Consider the following 24,967-nt stretch of genomic DNA (forward strand, 5'->3'; position numbering starts at 1 on the left):
AGATATCGCGGAATTTTGTTTGCAATAAATACAGCAGAACTTTCATTCTTACTCATTAAAATGAGCATGATGACTGACGAAATAAATTCTTATGCTGTAGTTTAAATAAACCACTGTTGTCATACAGTTAACAGGCCTTCATTGTAGCACATAAATTCAATATCATGTGTGTCTATCTATTTAGCCAACAAGGAAAAACAGGACAATAGACCTCATGTATGCAGACGTGAGGGATACAGTGCAAACCCCTCCCCCCTCTGGGAAAGTCAGACCACAACCTCATTCATCTCCAGCCAATGTACAAGCCCAAAGTACAGAGGCTACCAGCTGCCACACGCACCTTCAGAAAGTGGACACCTGAAGCGGATGAGGCTCTGAGAGACTGCTTTGAGTGCAATGACTGGAGTGTGTTACAGAATGGAGAGGACTTAGAGGAGGTCACACAGTGCACAACTGACTACCTGAATTTCTGTATGGACATTGTTGTTCCCACCAGAACTGTACACTGCTTTCCCAATAACAAGCCTTGGATAACCAGCAATGTCAAGACTAGGGCTTTGACTCCGAACTTCGTTATTCGAATATAATTCGATTATTTTAAAAATTTTAAAGATATTCGAACGAATTTTAGGGATCTCTTAATATTCGAACCTGTAGCCTATGGAAATATTTTTTTGTAAATGTATTTGGTTGTAGCTTAAACGTTGTTTTCAATTCAGATTCCGAGGTTTTTTTCACGCCTTCTGAAATGAAATCGCGAGCTCATTAGCAAGGCTATTATTGGCCATCTGGGCTCCTGTAGGTTAGCATCCTGGCTGGTTCGCGCTTAGTGAGCAGCTCCCACATAGACATTTTTATTTTAAACTTAACCTTCCTCTGATTTTAATCACCTTAGTTATCAATCAAAGCAAACAGGGAAAAGAAATGGCAACACAATCATTAAAAACACTCAAATAAATAAATGTGCAGATAATTCTGAATGAAAAGCAGCACTGGTTGAAGCCTGGAAATATTGTAAACAACAAAGTTGTTAGCTTAATTTGCTAGTTTATCATAGTCTATGGTTAGACTGTTCAGTTTCCCCACGTGTGTTTAAGTTTCAATTGAATACTTTTTCTCCTTGGGACAGGCCCGTTTGAGTCTTGGAAAATACTTTTCCATTTGCATTGGGATTGAGATGATTAGAATTTAGCAGTCAATTTGAATGCAGTAGTTTTGAACAAATTTGTGTAGCGTGCTAATGATGCTAACCGGATTTAATAGCAATTCAGCCAGTCGCCTTGCACGACATGTTTGGATTACATGTGCATGCTGAGGAGGGATGCCTGTTGAGACGGAGTTGAGGAGTGCAGGGGAGGAGAGAGAGTCTGGTAACGTTAGGCCTACTTCTACCACCTATTCTGGTAGAGTTTGACATACTACAATGCAAGATATATTTAGCCTATTTTATTTATGGACAACATAAGGCAGGAGGTGTGTGTTGCTTTTAATTATGAATGTTCTATCGAACGTATTTTTTATTGATATCGATTACATGTGCTATACATATCGCTATCGTTGTATCGCCCAGCCCTATGCTAAATAATAACAATTTTGACACACGATTTACTCAGCCTTTTCGTGCACGTAGTCTATTGACATTGACTGATACACTGCCCTCTGGTGGACAGAACAAATAGAACTTAAGTTTGATACCAATATCGGTCTTACGGAAGACATTTAATGGTTAAAATATTATTAATACATATTCGAAAATATTCGAATTTTAATATTAATAATCAAACAAACTTCGAATATGATTTTTGGGCAAAAGTCAAAGCCCTAGTCAAGACCCTTCTTAATAGGAAAAAGATGGCGTACAGAGAGGGGGACATGGCAGAGCTGAGGCGCGTGCAAGGGGAACTCAAAGTCAAGCTGAAGGAGGCTAAGGAGGACTACAAAAGGAAGGTGGAACAGAAGTTGCAGGAAAACAACATGAAGGAGGCATGGGACGGCATGAAAATTATAACTGGCCTGAAGAAGCGTACCCCCACCATCACTGGATATTGCACCCCTCCCCCACATGGCGATCACGAACAATGAGGCGACAACGACCTCAGTCAACAGCCATCAGACACACAGATCCCAGATACACCCCTCCCCCTCCCCTCCCCTTACACCCCTTATCATCACAGGAAAACAAGTGAGCGCTAAACTAAAGAAACTGAACACGAGAAAGGCAGCGGGGCCTGACAGACTGTGTCCAAGGCTACTCAAGACCTGTGCTGCTGAGCTGGGGGAGCCACTGAAGCACATCTTCAATCTAAGTCTACGACTTGGACAAGTTCCAACACTGTGGAAGACATCATGTCTCACCCCTGTCCCTAAAAAGCCACATCCTAGTGAGCTTAATGACTACAGACCTGTTGCTCTAACATCACATATGATGAAGACAATGGAGCGACTCGTATGCTCAGACCCCAGGTACGCCATTCACTAGACCCGTTACAGTTTGCATACCAGGAGAAAGTGGGCATGGACGATGCCATCACTTATCTTCTACACAGGACACATTCTCACCTGGACAATGGGAAAAGTGCTGTGAGAATCATGTTCTTTGATTTCTCAAGTGCTTTTAACACCATCCAACCCCTCAGACTGGGAGACAAGCTCTTGCAGATGGGTGTGGACGCTCACCTGGTAACCTGGATCACAGATTACCTGACCGAGCGACCACAGTTCGTCAGACTGAAGAACTGTCTCTCTGACACTGTGATCAGCAGCGCCACAGGGAACAATGCTCTCTCCAGTCCTGTTCACCCTGTACACATCTGACTTCTGCTACAACACTGAGTCATGACACATGCAGAAGTTTTCTGACGATACTGCAATTGTGGGGTGTATCAGGAACGGGCAGGAGGAGGAGTATGAGCCTGGTGGAGGACTTTGTGCAATGGTGCAAACTCAATCATCTCCAACTCAACACTTCAAAGACCAAGGAGATGGTGGTGGATTTCCGCAGGTCTAAGCCCACTCTGCTACCAGTCTTCATTGATGGGGTCAATGTCGAGGTGGTAAGCACCTACAAGTACCTGGGTCTCCACTTGGACAATAAACTGGACTGGTCAGCCAACACTGACGCACTCTACAAGAAAGGGCAGAGCAGGCTGTACTTCCTGAGGAGGCTGCGCTCCTTCAATGTGTGCAGCAAGCTCCTCAGGATGTTCTACAGGGCTCTACAGTGCGCCCATTTCACTCGCACATGTGAGTAAAAATGATGGCGTGCGAGGTCAAAAAAATATTTAGGCGCACTGGTGCGAATGACTTCTAACCATGTCAATGTTTGTCATTACTGGTGCAAACCATAGAATCACGTCGCGAATGCAGCATAAAAACTACAACTCCCATCAACGTTAGCAGTTTCGCGTTGTGACTCGCTAGTAGTCGCTTCCATAGACATAATATACATAGACGCCGCATTGGCTGCTGGAAACAAGAAATGCGGCCGCCATCTTGGACCGGTCATACTCCTCGCGCGTTGCAGCAGAAGACACAAGATGACAGCACTGTGCAGCATGTTCCTTCTCAAATCGGGTGGACCATACCGGGATTTACTTTTCACAAGTAAGATTTAACATAACCGTACTATTGGTTGTATTTTTGTGAATAGAATATTACCAGGCTGAGAAGGAACAATCTTTGATATTACTGTATGAAAATCGTGATCCATCTAGCTAGGCTATGTTTACTTTCGGTGTTCACCGGCTATGAACTGAGACTTGATAAGTCATATTCCATAACACTGACTTAGATTACAACTGACAAAGAAGGCTATTGTAGAAATAAATCATACTAGATTTGGCGGCAGATTTTACACAAGTGGCACAGACTAGCCTATTGGGAACTGATAAGCTAGCTGCTACTTGTAGCCTAAGGTGTTGGTGGTAGCCTCTCTATTTCCCCGAATAAAGTAACTTTTCAATAGCTCAACTTCTTTATTTATCAAGTAGCTTAGCCAGACAAAGCTACACTTTTCTTCGTCATGTGAAATTAGCACAATTTAAAGTAGCTTCCTATGTAGTGAACTAGCATACTGCTGTGTTTGTGTTGGGCTACTAATACATTTGACTGGGTGGTAGTTTTGTGTAGTGTTTTATTCATGGCAGAGTAACTGATAGTTTAGCTCACTAAAATTTCGAAGTAGCTTGCCCAACACTGTATTATTCTCATGTCATTTACCCTAACAAGAATAAGATGCCTCTCAAATTCCTTTTCATTCATTTTATTTATTATTTTGTATCTCTCCAGAACAACTGCCTTGTTCAAGAAGACTGTGAATGAACTGAGCAGGTCTCCTCACACCCTGGAACTGAGGAAGGTGCAGCTCTTCATTGCAGTACTGCAGGGGCATCTGCTACACTGTGACTGAATGTTTGATTTATGAGCTCCACCTTCATCACCTGCATTCGCCACTCTGTGTCCCATTTTCCCATCGTCTGGTTGACTCAGTCCTCTTTTATGGGTTTACCCAGTTTACTATGCCATCTTATTTGCCCACCTGCTGTCTAGGCCACTTTTTGTTCTCAGCAAAGTGTACCCAAGCAATTTTAGCAAGGTGGGAACATACAAAATGACATGCACCAGTTGTCGAGAAATCATAGAACCAACTGCATGACCCGGTAACTCTGTCTCACTGGAACCTTTCTGTGAACTGTAAATAACAGATGCTGTTGATGAACCCATTGACACTGTACAAGTGACAAGTCACCTTTTGTCTTGAATTGATGAACTGTTACACTTACTATGCCAAACCAATGTCTGATTTTGGGATCAGAAACAAACCTACAAACTTGCACTTTACAATATTTATGGAACTTGTCTAACAAATGCTGTTGATATTGAACCCAGTTCTCATTTTCCTTTATGCCACACCAATGTCTGTTCATCACTTTATTTTTGATGGCACTGAACTGAAAATGTTAATGGATTTTTTTTCTGTAAGAATTTAACTCATTAAAACTTGTATCAAAACCAGTTTTTTTGTCTATGCTGTCAAGCGTGGATTAGTTATGTTTCCAGTTTTTTTATATTGGATGTCATCACTTTATAATATATCATATATCAGAATATTCTATTACTGTTAAAGCCCACTATGAATATACACACAACCATGTTTCCTGTATCCATACAAAACTTTTCTACTGGGAGGTTTACAACTTATTCTGAGTCAATTTACCCAAGTTTGTCACTAAACCACATAGGCCTACTTGGAATACCCCTCAGATGTCTGAATGGCACTGATCTCCCTTAAATGTTTATGGAACCTTTCTGTGGACTGTGAATAATGCTGTTGATGGAACTTTTCTGTCAACTGTGAACTATATTTAACTCATTAAACTTGTATCAAACTAGTTTTGTCTATGCTGTCAAACATGGATTATGTTCCCAGTTTTTTGATATCGGGCGTCGGGTCACTTTATCATATATCAGAAAATTCTATTACTGTTAAACCCACTATGAATATTAAAATACGCAGCTAAATCATGTATTGTCCTGTATCATAGCTACATGTATGACCTTTGCAGCAAAAAAAGCGTGAGAATCTGTTGATTATTCAGTGAGATATGATTAATTAAGTATTTGACAGCTCATCTCACCCGACCAAACAGATTACACTGGAGTGGAGTGGATGACCGGTCCAAGATGGCGGCTCCAAATCTCGTCAAACTAGTAAGGAGTAGCCGGTCGATCTTGGCGTCTATGTATATTATGTCTATGGTCGCTTCTATCAAATCCAAGAGCACGCAGAAAAAGTGGACTAGCCAGCGTGGATGCAAAGATTGAAGAAATTAGTTCTTCTATCCACGAATTCATCGGTTTTTTGGAGGAACAGGATGAGATTCTGAGAATGCAGTGAGAGAAGAAAAGGTAACCTAACATGCCTTTTAGCCCAGTTGACATATTGGCTGCAATATGCAAAATATAGCTGTGCGAACAGGCACAAAAGTAGCTTCCGATAATACTCCCATTTTATTCAAAGGTTGAGCGCTACTGACAACTCCAGGCTTCCACGCATGCTTGTTTGTTTACACTGAATACAAGCTGAAGTGCAAAACGAAAGTAGGCCTAACGTTTGCCTACTGCCCCCATCAATGCAGATATTTCAAATAAAAAGTAAAAGTATAAAAAATATATATATCCTTGATTAGCCTATGTTGGGTTTTGTGGATGAGAAAATGTTGTAGTTAGCTGTTTTAGGCAGTAGGCTATGCATTCAGATAGGTCACCATGGGCATATTTGGATTAGCTACAAATGGATTCACAAATAAATAAATTAGCCTACATTTGGCAGGATACTTGATATACAGGCTAAATGCAAATATGGCAATGTATTATACTATTTTACATTAACAAAATGTAGGAAAATAGAACAGACTGTAAATAAAGTAGGCACTGATCTTTAAAATCCTATTTCCTGTAGCCTAAATGTTGTCAGTCATTCTTAATATTCGCAATTGGTGCACTGGCATGTTTAAGTGTTAGCTGCAGTGTAATGTTAGATTATGTTTAAGTTAAGTACAGAACTGACTGTGCGCCCAAATTTTTCTCTGTGCTCCTAAATTTTTTAACTTGGGTGCACAAGTGCTCCTGGAAAAAAATGTTAGTGTAGAGCCTTGTTCTACCAGTCTGTTGTTGCAGTGTCCTCTTCTATGCAGTGGTATGTTGGGGAGGAAGCACAAAGAAGAAGGATGCGGGGCGACTTGACAGGCTGGTAAGGAAAGCTGGCTCTGTAGTGGGAGCTGAACTGGAGTGCATCACTTCAATATCTGACAAAAGGACCCTGAACAAACTGATCAACATCTTGGACAATGAGTGTCATCCACTCCACAGCACTATTGTTAAGCAGAAGAGCCTGATCAGCTGGAGACTTCGCTCACTGCCTTGCACAACAGACAGACTGAGGAAGTCATTCATCCCCAGGGCCATTGAACTGTTCAATGCATCACTTAAGGGAAGAGGAGAAAAAGACTTCTCCGCATAGTCTGTCTGCCTCTTCACCACCTCCCAGTCTTGAACTGTCTGTCCACTAGCCACTTTACCATTGTCTTCTGCCTCACTGTTTGCGTGCTTTATTAGCACATATGCACAACCCCTCCCTCCATGCCACAGCCGAACTGTGACCACACTTATACCTTTCTTAATATAGTTATTTATACATAGATATATAGACTTTATTCTTGCACTTACTCATTTGCACCATCACCATGACACTCATTCACAAAGAGCACCTTACCTTACCTTATGCACAGAGGACCACAGACTCAGTCCCTGCTTCAGTCATTGCAAGCGCACCTGATTGCTTAATCACCCACTATGTGGATACTGTTTTTCAGAATTGATTTAGATTAAGTTTTATTTAGTATAATTTGTATTTTAGTATATTTAGTATATTCTTTATCTTCTACAGTCCTTATTGCTTAGTTTTTTTATATTATATATGGGGCTGAATAAGGTGAATAGGCTTGTTCGTCTTTATGCAGATATAAGCGATATTTTAAGGTCATGTGACATGGTGTCACGGTGGTAAGTCCCTCCCCGGCTGACAGAAGTCGGACAGGATTTCTAACCAGTAAGCATTGCGTCCATCCCAGTATGCATTGTGTTCAACCCAGCATGCATCACATCAAGTCAGATCTGCACAGATCTGCATAAAGACGAACAAGGTTAACGTCAAAGGGTAAAGTCACGTGACTTCTTTTGTAGTCCGTTTATGAAACAAAAGGAGCAATTTCGATTTTTTTTTTAAATAAGGCAAATAGGGCCTGGCATTTTCACAGTTAGAAGATTATTACTGTATACACACTGAAAAATATTTTTGGTAGATAACTTCACTGATTTGGACCTGCTCTTCGATAGGAACGCAACCACTTGGGGCGCTGGTTTTTAACGTTCCCTCCCTATCCACAATGCAAATGAGACAGATTGTAACATAAAATTATTTTGTATTACTATTTTTTCACTCTTGCCTTTTTAAAGGTTAGCGTTAGACCATTAAGGACGCAGTGTTTAGTGATTTCTGACATTCCAAACTGCACTGTCAATTTACCTTCACAATTCTGATAACTTGTCATGTTCCAGTTTGAATTTACATGTTTTCGCTATTTGTTGGGTTGGCTAATGGCTACCTGTTAATAGCATAACGTTAGTCATTGGTTAACAGTAATAGCTAGCAATAGCTTGCTATGCTATCTAAAACTTACTCTTTATTCGGTGTCTGCGCCGGGGACGATGTAACTCGACTGGAGGAGTAGTCCTTTTTCTTAGGGGCCTTGGACATTGTGGTGTTCTTACACATAAACCACTAAAACACTGGGTAGCGGTGTTAAATGTACGCCATGGTTCCTATCAGGCTGTGTTGTGCTTACCTAGCCACCACTTCTCCCAAAGTTTGCAGTCGTTGCTTAGCGACAGGGTCTCGTGTGCTTTGGACAAATTCAGCGCGCCCCCAGAGGGAAAATCACTGCGCGTGAGGCAGATTAATCAAAATTGGTCACATGTGAAGCTAAATTTGTCCCTCATACAGAGCTGATTAAATTTGACATTGAAAAAAATCCATGGCTGTGCCAAACAGCTTAGATAATTTAGCCAGCCTATACTTTATGACCACCTTACTTACTGTATCATGAACAGGTTACTTTTGAACTTTCTCATAATCAAGAATAAAGTCAATGCCTTTGTGAACAATTGGTGGGTGAAACCTAAGTCTGGTGACTCACACATCGCAAACTCTGGGTGATTGCAGAGGTGACAGGCTTGTTGAGCTGCAAGAGCACCTTCAGTGGCAGGCTAATCTCCTCCACTGAGTCAAGGTCTTTTCTACCAGCAGCCATCAGACTCTAGGCTACAACTCCTCCCTTCATTGTCGTTATTTATTTTGATTGTATATGAATGTGTTTGTATGTGTGTATTTGCACTGGACGGTGCTGTTATGACCTTTACAGTCTATGGTTATGACACTGAATTTCCCTCAGGATGAATAAAGTAGCCTATTTTCTTACCTTATTTTTAGTGACCCCTGTTTACTGTTTCACACAGAGGCATCCAATTGCTTTTGATTGTTGGATTGGATTGTTTATTTAACTCCATAGTTTTTGCTTGGACCAATTATAAGCTAAGACTAAATAAGTGTGTTTCGTTGTCTTTGTACTTGTACTCTGCACAATGACAATAACGTTGAATTTAATCTAATCTATACCTTAGCTTTTTACACACACACACACACACCACTAAACCACAACAAGAACAATGAAACAAAGTCACACAATGAAAGCAAATAAAAGTTCAATAAAAGCTTTATTCTTTTGATCCCCGTCAAAGGTTTTTTTTTTTTTTCTCATGTAAACTGGACTATTACTGACAGTCCTCCATTTTGTAAAAAAAAGACACTTGATTCATTGCTGAACAAAAGGGCAGAGTGGAAAGGGGCAGTTCCCTCACCACACACAATGTTAAAACATTAAATACCATAGGTTAAGACTCACTAGTACCAAAGGTGTCTGTATACTGTTGTTCATATAAACAGACCAGTTCGGGGTAGCACTCTCTTTAAACAAAAGTGTATGTCAGCCAAAGGCGCGCGCACACACACACACACACACACACAATCACACACACACAGGTCCTAATGGGAACCTCTCTGATACACCTACTGTATGGTTTTGAGTTATTTCCTATAATTTAATGCAGCCGTTTAATTTTTATTGGTCTAGTTGTAACCATGTGTTTGTATGAGAGATGTGCACTATATATACTATTAAAATGAGCAGAGGCCTTGTACTGAATATTTATCTACTGTGGGATTACACACTACTATACCCAGCATTCGGAGTGCGCTGGTGGAACAGTCTCCCCTTCAGCAACAAAAAAAAAACTGCTGGCACAGTCACAGTCGGGAGGAAGTTGTGTCGGTGTGTGTGTGCTCTCCCCGTGAGTCTTTCTTTGTCACTCAAATGGGCGCACAAACAGTCACATTCACACTCTCTCTCTCACACACACACAGACACATACAAAAACAAACACAGAGGAACACACACACAGTTAAAAGTGGTTATAATATCCATGAGAGAAAGAAATAGAACAGATGAGAGGAGGATGGACAAAACAAAGGGCACACGCACAAGACAGCATGCTGAAGAGAAGGATTGTGGGTAGTGTGATAACGGAGTCAGATGCCTCTGAGATAGGTCCCACTCTCTGGGCAGGACTAGCGGTGTAGATCCTGTCCGTTGTGAGCATGCTCGGGAGTCCAAAGATCAAAGGTCATGGGGATTGGGTTCACAAAGGGCAAAAGATGGCGGTGCCCACTATGACGCTTCATGTCGCATGCGTAGTGTAATGCGGCAACGCTAGCAGCAGCCCGACTTGCTCTCTGCGGTGGCAGTGTCCTGGTCCAGGCGAATGCGGTCACCGTTGCTCTCCTCGTACGGAAGGCCCTTGTCATTCTGCAGGATGTGCTCCACCAGACACCGAGCTGCCTCATCCACGTTGATGTTCTCCTGCAGAACACATGGGCATGCACAAACACTCAAAGTTAAACATACACTGATGAAATCAATCCTACAGAACACCAGTTATGATCAGTCATGTTACAAATGGCAAAACAACTAGTAAGAACTGCTCCACAGAAATACACACATACAATAATAGCAACATTTCCAGTAAAGATATACTGGAGCTCCCTATGCACCCAAACTACTGTTAATATCAGAAACACTACACATGACATCAGTTAATCAGTCAGTCATGTTTTACATAGGAAAAATAACTGGTTAAACCATGAGGTTATGTTAAGCTAAACCTATAAATCCTGGGTGGTTATTCTAGCAGTGGAGAGTGTGTGTCTGTGAGCCAGTCTGTCTCACTCCATTCTCCTGTTTTAACACGGCTTTCGGTTTAGGCCTGTCCTTCGTCATGGTTACACACTCAGTGACGGTTTAAACCTCATGTCATTTTTAAGGGGGAAGTGGGAAACTAGTGACTACTGTGAGTGTGTGTGTGGTCTATGTGTGTGTGTGTGGTGAGTGTAGAAGAGCGAGAGTGAGAGTGTGTCATGTGAGTCCTTAATACTCCAAGGAGAAACCGTGACAAGCAGTCCGTAACAGATGTATGCCACATGTGATTGCCACACACACACACACACACACACAGCCAAGGCACACCATGAGACATACAAAAAAAGATTGTGCCTGACACTACACACTTCAACAATAACTGCACAGTTTGTGTGTTAATAACTTGCACAGTGTGTGTCAGTGTATGAAATGAAACAGAGAGAGAGAGAGAGAGAGAGAGAGAGAGAGAGAGAGAGAGAGTGGGAAGTGCATAATTATGTCAACACATATTTACTGGGGTGGGTTTGAGCAACTACTTAATTTGATAACTTTCATTTCTAACACTGACACACACACACACACACACACACACACACGGATAATGAGAGAGAATAACGACAACAACAAGAGAACAAAAGAACAAGAACGAAAAGAGCAGAGTAGGAAGAATAGACAAAGACAGGAAAAAGAAAAAGACTGGTGTGATAAAGTGATAAGAGTGACTGACAGAGATACTGACAGAGATAAATGCAAAGACTTGGACAAAAATGAGGAGGAAAGAGACTTAAAGGTACACTATGCAAGATTTTTACCTTTGACCTACAGTACAACCTCTACGAAGCCAATTTGAAGGTAAACAAACTTGTAATAGGGGAATCGTTCACCTAGCATATAGCCGAGGAACTAGCTAATGCAACTTCAAGAACTAGCAATGCAACTTCAAGAATTGCCTGAAACATTACCTTAACAGTAGATACAGTTCTTTTGAGATAGTTTTTGCCTGTTGTTAGTCCTTTTCCTCCACAACAAAAGCATTTTCAACGTGTACAGGGGTAACAAGCCACGAGAAGTAGTCTATTTACAATGGCAGTAAAATATAAATATAGAAATATACACTATGGGGAGCTCTAGAGTCGCTAAAAATACCTGAAACTGCATAGTATACCTATACGAAATACAAAATAGATATGAACCAACCATATTGGGTCTCTACTATTTGTAGTTCCTTCCAGTGACTTAATATTTTACTGAGCAAACACTGTCCATTGTTTTTTTCTTACAGTCATTGAGTCAAACCACTGGAAGGCCACGTCCCACATCCAACCTGCAGCGTGTTCCCACTGCTCTATACCCACATGCCCTATGCAGTACAACATACCACTGCTCTATACTAGCATGCCCTATGCAGTACAACATACCACTGCTCTATACTCGCATGCCCTATGCAGTACAACATACCACTGCTCTATACTCGCATGCCCTATGCAGTACAACATACCACTGCTCTATACCCATATACATGCCCTATGCAGTACAACATACCACTGCTCTATACTCGCATGCCCTATGCAGTACAACATATCACTGCTGTATACCCATATACATGCCCTATGCAGTACAACATACCACTGCTCTATACCCATATACATGCCCTATGCAGTACAACATACCACTGCTCTATACCCACATGCCCTATGCAGTACAACATACCACTGCTCTATACTCGCATGCTCTGTGCAGTACAACATACCACTGCTCTATACCCACATGCCCTATGCAGTACAACATACCACTGCTCTCTAACCATATTTAAATACCCCATATGCAGTCCAACATACACCACTGGTCTATTTCCATATATAAATAACCCATACGCAGTAGAACATACCACTGCTCTATACCCACATATAAATATGCAGTACGAAATGCAAAAACATAATGGTAAATGGAACGCCTGTATTACCAACCGTATTACAGGCTGGTAACCTCATCCTTAATCCATAGACATTGTGTGGAATTTTAATCCTTTCAGGTCTGTTTTACCCACAACATTTGTAATTTAATTAACACGAGGCAATGCACCTCACATATGGAGATGAATCATTATGGTATCATTTATAGGGTCCAGAGATGGGAAGTAACGAAGTACAAATACTTTGTTACTGTACTCAAGTATATTTTTCAGATATTTTTACTTTACTTTACTATTTATTTTTGAGGCGACTTTTAACTTTTACTCCTTACATTTTAACACAAATATCGGTACTTTCTACTCCTTACATTTTACAAAACTGGGTCGTTACTTTAGTTTCAAATAATTTCAGCCTACCGTTCGGATCGGAATATAGGCTACGTTGCACTTGACGCACCACTACAAGATGACTCAATTTGGGCGGCATTCATTCGCGGCAAATCATTGCAGCTTGATGGCAGTAACGTTAATGTTAGCACGTAGTAGTATGTCTCAATTAAATGTAGTCAATAGCCTAATGCCCTCCTCCTCTCCTCGCCTTTGGTGCTTCCCTAACTTCTAGCTGCAGTGTAGGCTAGCCTATATCCTTAGCAATAAGTAGGCTAGATGCAGCCTTGGGTCTTGAACAGGGATGTAGGCCTAGGCTAGTGGAGGCCGCTAAACGCAAGCAGACCAAACGCAGTTTATCCACCACTGAAATTTCAGAAATCGTTTCTCCACCTCTCAAAGAGTTTATTCACCAATTACAACTGTTAGCATTTAAAAATCACACTGTATTATCCACAATAACAATATGTACACTCATCAACACTCTGAACCACTTAATGCCACTTGTATTGTTATAAACATTTGACAATAACCGCACCATCATCAAACATGTTCTGAATGCCTTTTCTAAAAAATCTGATACCTTACTGTGATCACAGAATTCATAGTTTACCCACCTCTTATTTTACCACTACATTCCTGGTCTTAAAATATTCACAGGAATCCATAGGAATTAAATATTCATGTTGTTTTATCATTTTGTTTTAATACTAGTTGTGCAGATGTATAGTCCATCTTATAAACACGCATGAAGCCAACAAAAAAAATGTAATGTAATGTAATTTTTCCATTTTGTGTAGTCATTCTATATCAGAACCTGACACACAATCCAAATAGTCTACAAGAAACCTCAGAAATGCAGACTTTTGTTGCCAGTATGCATTTTGGGTAACCAAAGGTCCTATGAGGAGTTTCCATAAGGCATTACAAAACACATTAACATATTTTGGCAAATAATGGTCTAAAATACTGATTTTTCATTTTATATTGATCTACTTTTGCACACAGCTTCACAAGACCTGGTGCTAGGGCTCAATTGTGTTTCTAAAAACTCAAAAAAGTGACCTAGAGGGCTAAAATGTAGTCAGTTCAGAGATGCTTGTTATCTCACAGAAAGAAAATATTCTAGGCTCTGTAACTCTGTGCCAGTGCTTCCTAAGAAACTACAGGATCTTAGCTTTCTAAAGATGTCCAGCATTTGATGGTAGGCCAAAAGAACACACTGCCCTCTGAAGTAGCCAGTGTAATGTTGGGGGAGAAAGCCAATAAATGGCCAAACAGGTTATGGGAAGATTTAAAAAGAGAGACTGGCACTCTTGCACTCTGGTAACATTTGTGGTCCAGGTGCTGTTGCATAAAAAATGGTTGTCATTCACAAGACTACTTTTACTTTTATACTTTAAGTAAATTTCCAAGCCTGTACTTTGTTACTTTTACTTGAGTAAAGAAGTTAAACCAGTACTTACGAGTATTTTTAACACAAGTATTTGTATTTCTACTTGAGTATGGAAAGTGAGTACTTTTGCCATCTCTGATAGGGTCATTAGATTTACCCAAAGGAAGATTTCTTATCTCGAAAATGTATTTTCTTTGTCTCTTGAGAAATAAACAGAAACAGAAATAAACCCTCCCTTAGGAGAAACTGGTGAGATCTCATTTGAAATGTTGTTTACCTATTATAAAATATATTAGGAGCGTGCTTATGCAAAATTTGGACAAAATCAGATATTCTAAGGGTCTTGTCCCCTAATGGAAATAAATGTTATAACATTAACTTCATTTCTATACACAAGAGTAAATGAAGAATAGAACGGCTCTAGTTCAGTTTGCTTAGTCTGTCTGGTATTTTAATTTGCAGCAGCTGTAGCGGAGTTGAGGTTTTCAATAAAAGCAGGGCTGTTTTAAAGGCACATACAGCCATAACTAACTCCTCAAGTTGTGGGCTCTGGGAAAATCCCAGTCACATTAAGGGGAATGTCTTTTGTTAGCATTGCTAGTTTGATATATATTTTCGATTTCAATTTAATATCACTTATAGAGTGCCAAAATATCGCACATGTCTCATGGCGCTTTACAGTGTTACACAATCAGAGAAGGCCCATGAGTAACAGGGGCGAGGAAAAACTCCCTAGAATTGGAGATAGAAACCTCAAGCAGATCCACGACTCAAGGGCCTGACCCATCAGCCTAGGGTCAGTACAGAACAGTAAGGTCTGTTTGCATGATAAATGAATAAGTTATTTAGGTGTAGAGAAAAGAACATGGTGTTTAAAGCCACCTGAGGTGTATGTTACAAAGAGGTGGGATGGTTACATATCCAGTATGATAATGCATGTATCTTATTTAGTGTCAGAAAGCTCAAAAAGTCCAGTGAACTGAATTGTCCAAGGGGATTAGGAGTTGTCATAAGGGAAGTAGTGGGTCATTAGGCTGTGCGGACCAGAATATATAGTATTGATATAGTTTGATATAGGACTGTGAAACTACGGCCCTTACGTTCCATACTCACACACAGGATGAGCGGCTAGGAGGTGATGATGGGGTGAAGACACAGCAAGCAAACGTGGATTTTGGTGGAGAGTGCAGATTTATTTACAGTGTGAAAACAGTGCAAACAAAAAGACTTCACACAGCACCTCTCTAGACTCTCACAAGACTTTTCTTTAGACTCCCTCTCCAAGGCAGAAAAGCCTTGCTTTAAATAAAGCCAACCAATTAGTCAAAGTCAAAGTCAGCTTTATTGTCAATTTCTTCACATGTTCCAGACATACAAAGAGATCGAAATTACGTTTCTCACTATCCCACGGTGAAGACTAGACATATTTTACCAATTTAGGTCCACAGACAAACATAACATTCAAGTAAACAAAAAGTAAGTAAATAAGTAAATAAGAGGGCACATATAATAATGAAAAAAATAAGAGCAGCAAAATTTGGTTGAAATTGTGCATAGACAGTCAATAAAATACTAGTGCAAAGTCAGGCCAATAAAAGGCTTAGGTAGTTCTGTTTGACCTAAGTAAGAAAGAAAGTGGCATAGTGGTGCAAGTTATGTAAGAGCAGCAGAAGTGTTGTGTTTTCAGGACAACAACACCAAGTTGTAAAGTGTACAAGTGTGCAAGTGGAGTAGTGCATGGCCATTTTTTTGTCCAATGTCCAGGATGTTATGTAGCTGAGGGGTGGAGGGGGAGGAGGAGAGAGTTCAGCATCCTTACAGCTTGGTGTATGAAGCTGTTGGTGAGTCTGGTAGTCGGGAGCGCAGGCTTCTGTACCTCTTCCCAGAGGGCAGTAGATCAAACAGATTGTGAGTGGGGTGACTTGCATCACTCACAATTTTGGTCACGGCGGGTGAGGTGGGTGGTGTAAATGTCCTTCAGGGAGGGAGTGAAGCACCAATAATCCTTCCAGCTGTGTTCACTATGCGCTGCAGGGCTTTCCTGTTGTATTCAGTGCAGCTTCCGCCCCACACAGCGATACAGCTGGAGAGGATGCTCTCAATGGTGCCTCGGTAGAATGTGGTCATGATGGCTGGTGGAGCACTTGCTCGCCTGAGTTTCCGCAGGAAGTACAGGCGGCGCTGAGCTCTCTTCGCCAGTGATGCAGTGTTGGTGGTCCAGGAGAGGTCTTCACTGATGTGCACCCCAGGAATTTGGTGCTGCTCGCTCTCTCCACCACAGCACCGTCGATGGTCAGTGGCAGGTGTTGGGTGTGACCTCTCCGGAAGTCAACAACAATCTCTTTGGTCTTGCTGACGTTCAGCAGGAGGTTGTTGTCCCTGCACCACGTGGTCAGATGGTCGACCTCTAACCTGTATTGAGTCTCGTAAGCCCTTAGTGATGAGACCCACCAGAGTTGTGTCGTCAGCAAATTTCACTATGTGATTGTTGCTGTAGGTTGCAGTGCAGTCATCGTCAGCAGGGTGAAGAGCAGCGGACTGAGCACGCAGCCTTGGGGGGGGCCCCTGTGCTCAGTGTGATGCTGCTTGAGGTATTGTTGCCAACACATTACTACTTGGGGCCTCTGACAGAGGAAGTCCAGTAGCCAGTTGCAGAGGTAGGTACTGAGTCCCAGTTTGTCAAGTTTACAGATGAGTTGTTGTGGTATTATGGTGTTGAATGCAGAACTGAAGTCTATAAACAGCAATCTCACATATGAGTCTCTTTTTCCAGGTGGGTGAGGGCTGGGTGGAGGGCAGAGCAGATTGCATCCTCTGTAGACCGCTTTGGCTCGGTATGCAAACTGGAAGGGTCCAGGGTGGGGGGAGAATGACTTTGATATGTGACATGACAAGCCGCTCAAAGCACTTCATGATGATGGGTGTCAGTGCCCAGGCGGTAGTCATTGAAGCAGGATGGAGCAGTTTTCTTCGGCACAGGTATGATGGTGGCAGCTTTGAAACATGATGGGACGATGGCTTGCTTCAGGGAAGTGTTAAAGATGTCTGTGAAGACATCCTTAAAGCTCCCCCGCGCAGTCCTTCAGCGCCACGACCTGGGATGTTGTCTGGACCTGTTGCCTTCACGGTGTTGATAGCAGCAAGTGTCCTCTTCACGCTGTCGGCAGAGAGGCACAGGGGCTGCTCATGTAGAGGGGGATGGGTCTTCTGTGGGCAGGTGCTGTTTTGTGCTTCAAAGCGAGCAAAGAAGCGGTTCAGGTTGTTGAGCAGAGGGATGTTGCTCTCACAGCTCTGTGGCGGGCTTGTAGTCCGTGAGGGCCTGAATGCCCTGCCATAGGCTTTGTCGCGTTCCTGCTGTCTTTGAAGTGGGTGGTTATCTTGTGAGTGTATTCCTTTTTGCTTCCTTGATACCACGGGACAGGTTGGCTCTCGCTGTTTTCATGCCAGCTTCATCCCCAGCTCTGTAGGTTTTGTCTCTGGCCCTCAGCAGCCTGAGGACATCCCCTGTCAGCCATGGCTTCCAGTTAGCCCCAGTGATGATGTCTTTTGTGTGGGTCACATCATCGATGCACTTGGTGATGTAAGAGGTTACAGTGTCTGTATACTCCTCTATGTCTGTCCGGTTGTTGTAAGTGGCTGCCTGCTTAAACATTTCCCAGTCTGTTGTGTCAAAGCAGTCTTGAAGAGCATCGGAGGCTCCCTCAGGCCACACTTTTACCTGCTTACGAACCGGTTTGTTCGCTTTTACCCTTTGTCTGTATGAGGGCATTAGCATAACAGTGATATGGTCTGAAAGTCCAATGTGGGGAGGGGTGGCTTTGTATGCCCCTTTGTGTGTAGTGTAGACCAGGTCCAGGATGTTATCTCCTCTTGTTGGAAAATCAACATGCTGGTGTAGCTTTGGAAGTACAGTTTGAGATCAGCATGGTTAAAATCTCCAGTGAAGATGGTGAAACCGTCTGGGTGTGCCGTCTGTTGTTCACTGACAGCCTGGTACAGTTCACTAAGAGCAGCGTTCTTATATCGCTGTTGTTGTTGGTAGGCGGGATGTATACTGCGACTAGCAGAATCGCAGTAATTTCCCTTGGCAGGTAAAAGGACGGCACTTTATGATCATAAACTCTGCCAGTGGTGAGCAGTGTTTGCATACTACTACAGTGTCCGGCACCATTCGTCCACGGATGTAAACACAGATTCCTCCTCCTCGTGATTTACCTCCCTTTACAATGGCCCTGTCTGCTTTCGATAGCATGCTAGCTGCTCCAGTTGTACAGCCGGAGTCCGGAATGTTGTCATTTAACCAAGTCTCAGTGAAGACGAGCACACAGCAGTTACTTACTGTCGGTTCGTTGATCTCAGCAGTCGTATGTGATCCATTTTGTTGTCCAGTGATCATTACATTTGCCAGGAGAATGGGCGGTATGGCTGGGGCGAGTTGGGCTGGCAGCTAGCCTGGCCGGACGCCTCAGCGCTTGCCCCTCTTCTGCTTCTCGCACACCTTCCGGCTTTTCTTTCGGGGAGGAGTAGCAGTTAGGGGCCAATTGGTTGATACCACTATGACGGGGGGAATCTGCTCAGCACATGTACAATCAAACACTTATCACACACATACATAGAAACAATAGAGCAACATACATTTCACCATTAATAACAACATTATATATCCCTAATAAAATAATAGTAGCACCGCTATTCATACAATTATTTAAAATGGGGATGAAAAACACCCCCGCACAATTACACACAGTTTAATTTCCCAATCAGGGAACGTTTTTAATCCCTGTAATTGGGCGTGTGAGGGTTTTTCGTGTAAGAGAAAAATAGTCCGTTTAAATGTTCCAGGAAGGATTGGGGAAAAGGAGGGACTACCTTTTCACAAGGACATTTACTGGATCTACTCCCTGCTATCTCAATTCTATGATCCAGCTCTACATCCCTAACTGCCAACTACGGTCAAATTCAAGACTTTTCCTCAGTGGTACCTTGTTAGTAGAATGAGTATCTATTCAGCTTACACTTAATTTATGGTATTTGTTTATTTTCATTATTGATCATTGATATTTCATGGACATTATAGTTATGATTGCTATTTTCCTTAATGTAGTACTTTAAAACACCTTTTTAAAACTGTTTTTTTTTTAACTTTTTAATTATTGTATTGATTAATTTTGTAAGTTGTACTGGACAAAAGTGTTGCTTAATTCCATAACCAAAACCATATAAAAGCTGCTGCTCACTGCATTCTATTATGTTTAATATTAGCATCCGCGAACATCAGCTACTGGATAGTGAAATGAATATCATCAAAAGTCAAATTTTGGAGAGAGTATAAAGGTTAAATATGTACAGCCTTTGCCATGAAAATCTACTAGCACAACTATTGTAGCCGGGGACGTCCGGGATCAATGTGGAACAGAAAGGGAAGCTTTGCATAGCCATTGGGAAAGGTCAAAAATGTCATTTTGACTGGAGTACCCCTTCAAGCAGCAGAGAGACCTTCCCCCTTCAAGCAGCAGAGAGACCTTCATCAGGACACAGGGTCTCTTTAACACACACTCACACACCACCAACACACCACAGGCAAATCTTATAGGAATGTGTGTTAATCTTTTTCGCTCTACATTTAAATTAGGCCAATGAGATGTAGTTTTATAGTTTTATAAGAAGAAATCATGTGTGCTGCTGAATAGGTTTAGAGAGAGTGTATTCATTATGTAAAGTTTGCTAGGAATTCTTTCAGTTTCTCTCATCCTGTGTGTGTGTGTGTGCTCAAAGCTAACTTAGCTGAGCAGCCAACGTACTCCGCACATAAAGCCTAGCCTAAGTAAAGAAATTCAACGGCCGTAAATGTACCAGGGAAACAGTGAGATGTGATACTGGAAACAGCTTTTTGTTGACACTTCATAGTCTCCTATACAAAGAGATATAAAACTACCACACACACACACAAACACACACACACACACGGCACTCATAGATGACCATGTGGGCCACATTTTACTATTGAGATATTATACTACCCCACACACACACACACACACACAAACACACACACACACACGGCACTCATAGATGACCATGTGGGCCACATTTTACTATTTGGCTCTGAGATAAACACACATTAATCGAACAAAGGGACAGATCACCAGACCAGAGAGTTCATTCAATTACTGAGACAGAAGGGTGGGGGGAGACAGGGCAAGAGGGAGAGAGAGAGAGAGAGAGAGATAGAGAAGAGAAACGAGAATAGATAATAGACAAAAGGGCGAGAGTCAAAAAGGTGGATAGAGAGATAACAAAGAAAGTGAGGAGAGAGAAAGAAAAGAGACAGAGAGAGAGAGAGAGAGAGACAGAAGGGGAGGGCAAGAGAGACAGAAAACTAAGTCAGGGACCAGGCACTCAATTAACCTCCAGTCATATTTGAACAATATTAGCAAGTGGCCCCTTAATGTAGGTGAATAGGGGAGGTCAGTTATACCACCTCCATCTATGTGTGTATGTGAGAGAGAAAATGAAAAACTGTGTGTGGGGGGGCATGTGTATGTATGTATGTCAGTGTGTCTGTGTGTGTGTTTGTGTAACACATTAATATATGTATGAGGGTGTGTTAGCAATTTATAAGTGATTAAGAATGAAAACACAGAAGTAGATGTCTGAATGGCTGACTTCATGATTGTTTTTGTGTGTGTGTGTGTGTGTGTACCTTGGCCGAGGTCTCAAACCATCCCAGGAAGCCGGTCTCCTTGCAGAAGTTGTCCATGAGGTTGGCGTTGTTGGACGAGTCTTTCTTCTGGTCGCACTTGTTGGCCAGCAGCACGGAAGGGATGGGGCCGCCGTTGGCCAGCTTGACCTTGCTGTCCAGGTCGTGCTTCCACTTGGCCACCGCCTCGAAGGTGGAGCCACGGGTCACATCAAACACAACAAACGCGCCGACCGCCTCCTTGTAGTAGACCCGCGTCATGTTGCCAAAGCGCTCCTGTCCTGCGATGGATAGGGGGAACAAGCCGTTAGTGTCATAGCCTATATCGTGTAGCTTGCAACTCTGTTCCAATGGTTAATCCTGTCACATCTATAATTTTTATGTTCATGTCGTCCTCGTGTGACAGACACTGAAGCTCACCTAACAGGAGTCAGGTGCTTCTCATGCAATTGGCATGCTCATGAAAGTGCTTGCTCATGCTTGGATTTAAAATGATATTGCAATCGCAATATCTCAAATATGAGTAGATATTTTCCCAAATCGTACAGCCCTAGTTTGCACATCTGTTGAGACAGTGTTGAGATGTAAAGTGCTGACCACAGCTATAGATACAGTATAAAGCCCCATTGACATATGCGCCGATTCGTTTGTTGCCTGTTGCTTATCCCCTCAAAAATGATTTTAACTTTGTCGTGCAACGTTTCCTGTGTGTGGTTATTTCGCCTGCTGAATTACATTTATATAACATAGTCTCTCATCACTAGTCACCGTATATATGTGAATGCAGTTTTAGTGTAATAACACCCATTTCCATTATGGACAGGGCCCAGACACTGCTAAAAAGCCTCAGTCTTCCTTCCATATGTCCTCAAAGAGAAGTTGCTCCATTGATCCTTGGACAATTTTTACTTTATCTGGCCAATCTTTCTTTGAATTAACTTTTAGAAATGTTTTAGTTATTTGTAATAAACCCTGCTGTATTTTGGACATCACCTGTGGATTTGGATTATACTTTCTTGGATGTGTGAGTCAGACAGTCTAGCTCAGCCACCATAGTGGTTATTAGCAAAGATTCTAGAACAGAGCTCTGTTTGGTTATTAGTAGGACAAAAAGAGTAACCACCAAAGATTCTAGAACAGAGCTGTTCTAGAATCTTTGGTAACCACCACAGTAATCATCTAAAAATCAATGAAAGCTGACTGCATCCATGTCACCAGTTAAGAAGCCTTCATTGTCATAAATGGGACTAAAGACTCATCTGTTTCTCCTCCTCTCCTGGCTATTGATATTATTCTCTTAAAATATATTTAGCCTATTACTAATATTATTGCTATTTTTTACATAATTTAGGCTAAATGACTTCACTTTAAACTGATCATTTTAATGTTAATGTAATATTTATTGATGTCACTGCCAGTCACTTTCGATAAAAAGCGCCTACAAAGAACTATAAACATCAATGCAGAAGAAAACTGCTCCATCCTGCTTCAATGACTACCGCCCTGTGGCACTGACACCCATCATCATGAAGTGCTTTGAGCGGCTTGTCGTATCACATATCAAAGCCATTCTCCCCCCACCCTGGACCCTTCCAGTTTGCATACCGAGCCAAGCGGTCTACAGAGGATGCAATCTGCTCTGCCCTCCACCCAGCCCTCACCCACCTGGAAAAAAAGAGACTCATATGTGAGATTGCTGTTTATAGACTTCAGTTCTGCATTCAACACCATAATACCACAACAACTCATCTGCAAACTTGACAAACTGGGACTCAGTACCTACCTCTGCAACTGGCTACTGGACTTCCCTCTGTCAGAGGCCCCAAGTAGTGCGTGTTGGCAACAATACCTCAAGCAGCATCACACTGAGCACAGGGGCCCCCCAGGCTGCGTGCTCAGTCGCTGCTCTTCACCCTGCTGGACGCATGACTGCACTGCAACCTACAGCAACAATCACATGAGTGAAATTTGCTGGCGACACAACTCTGGTGGGTCTCATCACCAAAGGCGAGAGACTCAATACAGGTTGGAGGTCGCGACCATCTGACCACGTGGTGCAGGGACAACAACCTCCTGCTGAGCGTCCAGCAAGACCAAAAAGATTGTTGTTGACTTCGGAGAGGTCACACCCAACACCTGCCACTGACCATCGGCGGTGCTGTGGTGGAAGAGCGAGCAGCACCAAATTCCTGGGGGTGCACATCAGTGAAGACCTCTCCTGGACCACCAACACTGCATCACTGGCGAAGAGCTCAAGCCGCCTGTACTTCCCTGCGAAAACTCAGGCGAGCAAGTGCTCCACCAGCCATCATGACCACATTCTACCGAGGCACCATTGAGAGCATCCTCTCCAGCTGTATCGCTGTGTGGGGGGAAGCTGCACTGAATACAACAGGAAAGCCCTGCAGCGCATAGTGAACACAGCTGGAAGGATCGTGGTGCTTCACTCCCCTCCCTGAAGGACATTTACACCACCCCACCTCACCCTTAAAGGCTGACCAAAATTGTGAGTGATGCAAGTCACCCCACTCACAATCTGTTTGATCTACTGCCCTCTGGGGAGGTACAGAGCCCTTTGGCTCCAGCACCAGACTCACTAACGGCTTCATGCACCAAGCTGTGGGATGCTGAACTCTCTCCCTCCTCTCCCCCCTCCACCCTCAGCTACATAACATCCTGGACATTGGACCCACAATGTGCGCCTGCACTACTCCACCTGCACACTTGAACACTTGCACACTTATTTTGCTTTACAAGCTTGATTGTTGTTGTCCTGGAAAACCACAACACTTCTGCTTATCTTACATAACTTGCGCCACTGTGCCACTTTCTTTATTGCTTGGGTCAAACGGTATTTTATAGTTTTTTTGCAGTATTTGCACTAAGTATTTTATTGACTGTCTATGCACAATTTCAACAAAATTTTGCTGCTCTTATTTTTTCATTATTATTATATGTGCCCTCTTATTTACTTATTTACTTACTTTTTTGTTTACTTGAATGTTATGTTTGTCTGTGGACTTAAAATTGGTCAAATATGTCTTGTCTTCACCGTGGGATAGTGAGAAACGTAATTTCGATCTCTTTGTATGTCTGGAACATGTGAAGAAATTGACAATAAAGCTGACTTTGACTTTGACTTTGATCAACATCAACATCAAAATAATGGTTCCTATTGCCTACTGCACACAGCACATCTCTCCACAAAGACCTTACTGACAGCACCACATGCACAGGCATGAACATGTTACCAAAACAACACTGCTAGGCAACAGCATAAAGTTCCTGAAAATGTTCTTACTCCTGACCACACACACACACACACACACATACACACACACACACACGTACACAAACACACAAACAGTCAAACAACACACACACACCAACACAAACAGAAACACCTCACACACATACACACACACACAAACACACACACACACACACACACACACACACACACACACACACAACACACACAGATCTCGCTCTGCTTGATTACAGTTCAGCCACTCTTTGGAGTGCAATGTGAGAGATCCATCTTGTGCCTTGCTGTCGCTCTGGCAGGCAGTCCATTCATCCATCACGCCATCACCTCATCCCTCTCTCCTCTCCTCCGCCTGCTCACACACACACACTTTTTCTCGATCGCTCATCAATCATTAGGTTCCCTCTCATGTCACATCTCCCCGTCTATGTCT

The 24,967-nt window shown here is 42.4% G+C and overlaps 2 protein-coding genes across 2 annotated transcripts in view; both read right to left on the reverse strand.

Moving 5' to 3' along the window:
- adgb (androglobin) overlaps positions 1-8,440 on the reverse strand; it is a 71,144-nt gene extending 62,704 nt beyond the window's left edge. Inside the window, exon 1 of the mRNA XM_048250559.1 lies at positions 8,241-8,440. Within this exon, the coding sequence (XP_048106516.1) occupies positions 8,241-8,335 (95 nt within the window). The 5' untranslated portion in view covers positions 8,336-8,440. The remainder of the gene's footprint in view (positions 1-8,240) is intronic.
- Positions 8,441-9,314: 874 nt separating this feature from the next.
- Positions 9,315-24,967, reverse strand: part of rab32a (RAB32a, member RAS oncogene family) — a 32,677-nt gene continuing 17,024 nt past the window's right edge. The window contains exons 2-3 of the mRNA XM_048250435.1: positions 21,270-21,547; positions 9,315-10,535 (exon numbers count right to left, since the gene is read on the reverse strand). Of these exons, the coding sequence (XP_048106392.1) occupies positions 10,386-10,535; positions 21,270-21,547 (428 nt within the window). The 3' untranslated portion in view covers positions 9,315-10,385. The remainder of the gene's footprint in view (positions 10,536-21,269; positions 21,548-24,967) is intronic.

The sequence above is a fragment of the Alosa alosa genome, chromosome 8 (genome assembly GCF_017589495.1).
Source record: "Alosa alosa isolate M-15738 ecotype Scorff River chromosome 8, AALO_Geno_1.1, whole genome shotgun sequence".
In the NCBI taxonomy this organism is placed as follows: domain Eukaryota; kingdom Metazoa; phylum Chordata; class Actinopteri; order Clupeiformes; family Clupeidae; genus Alosa; species Alosa alosa.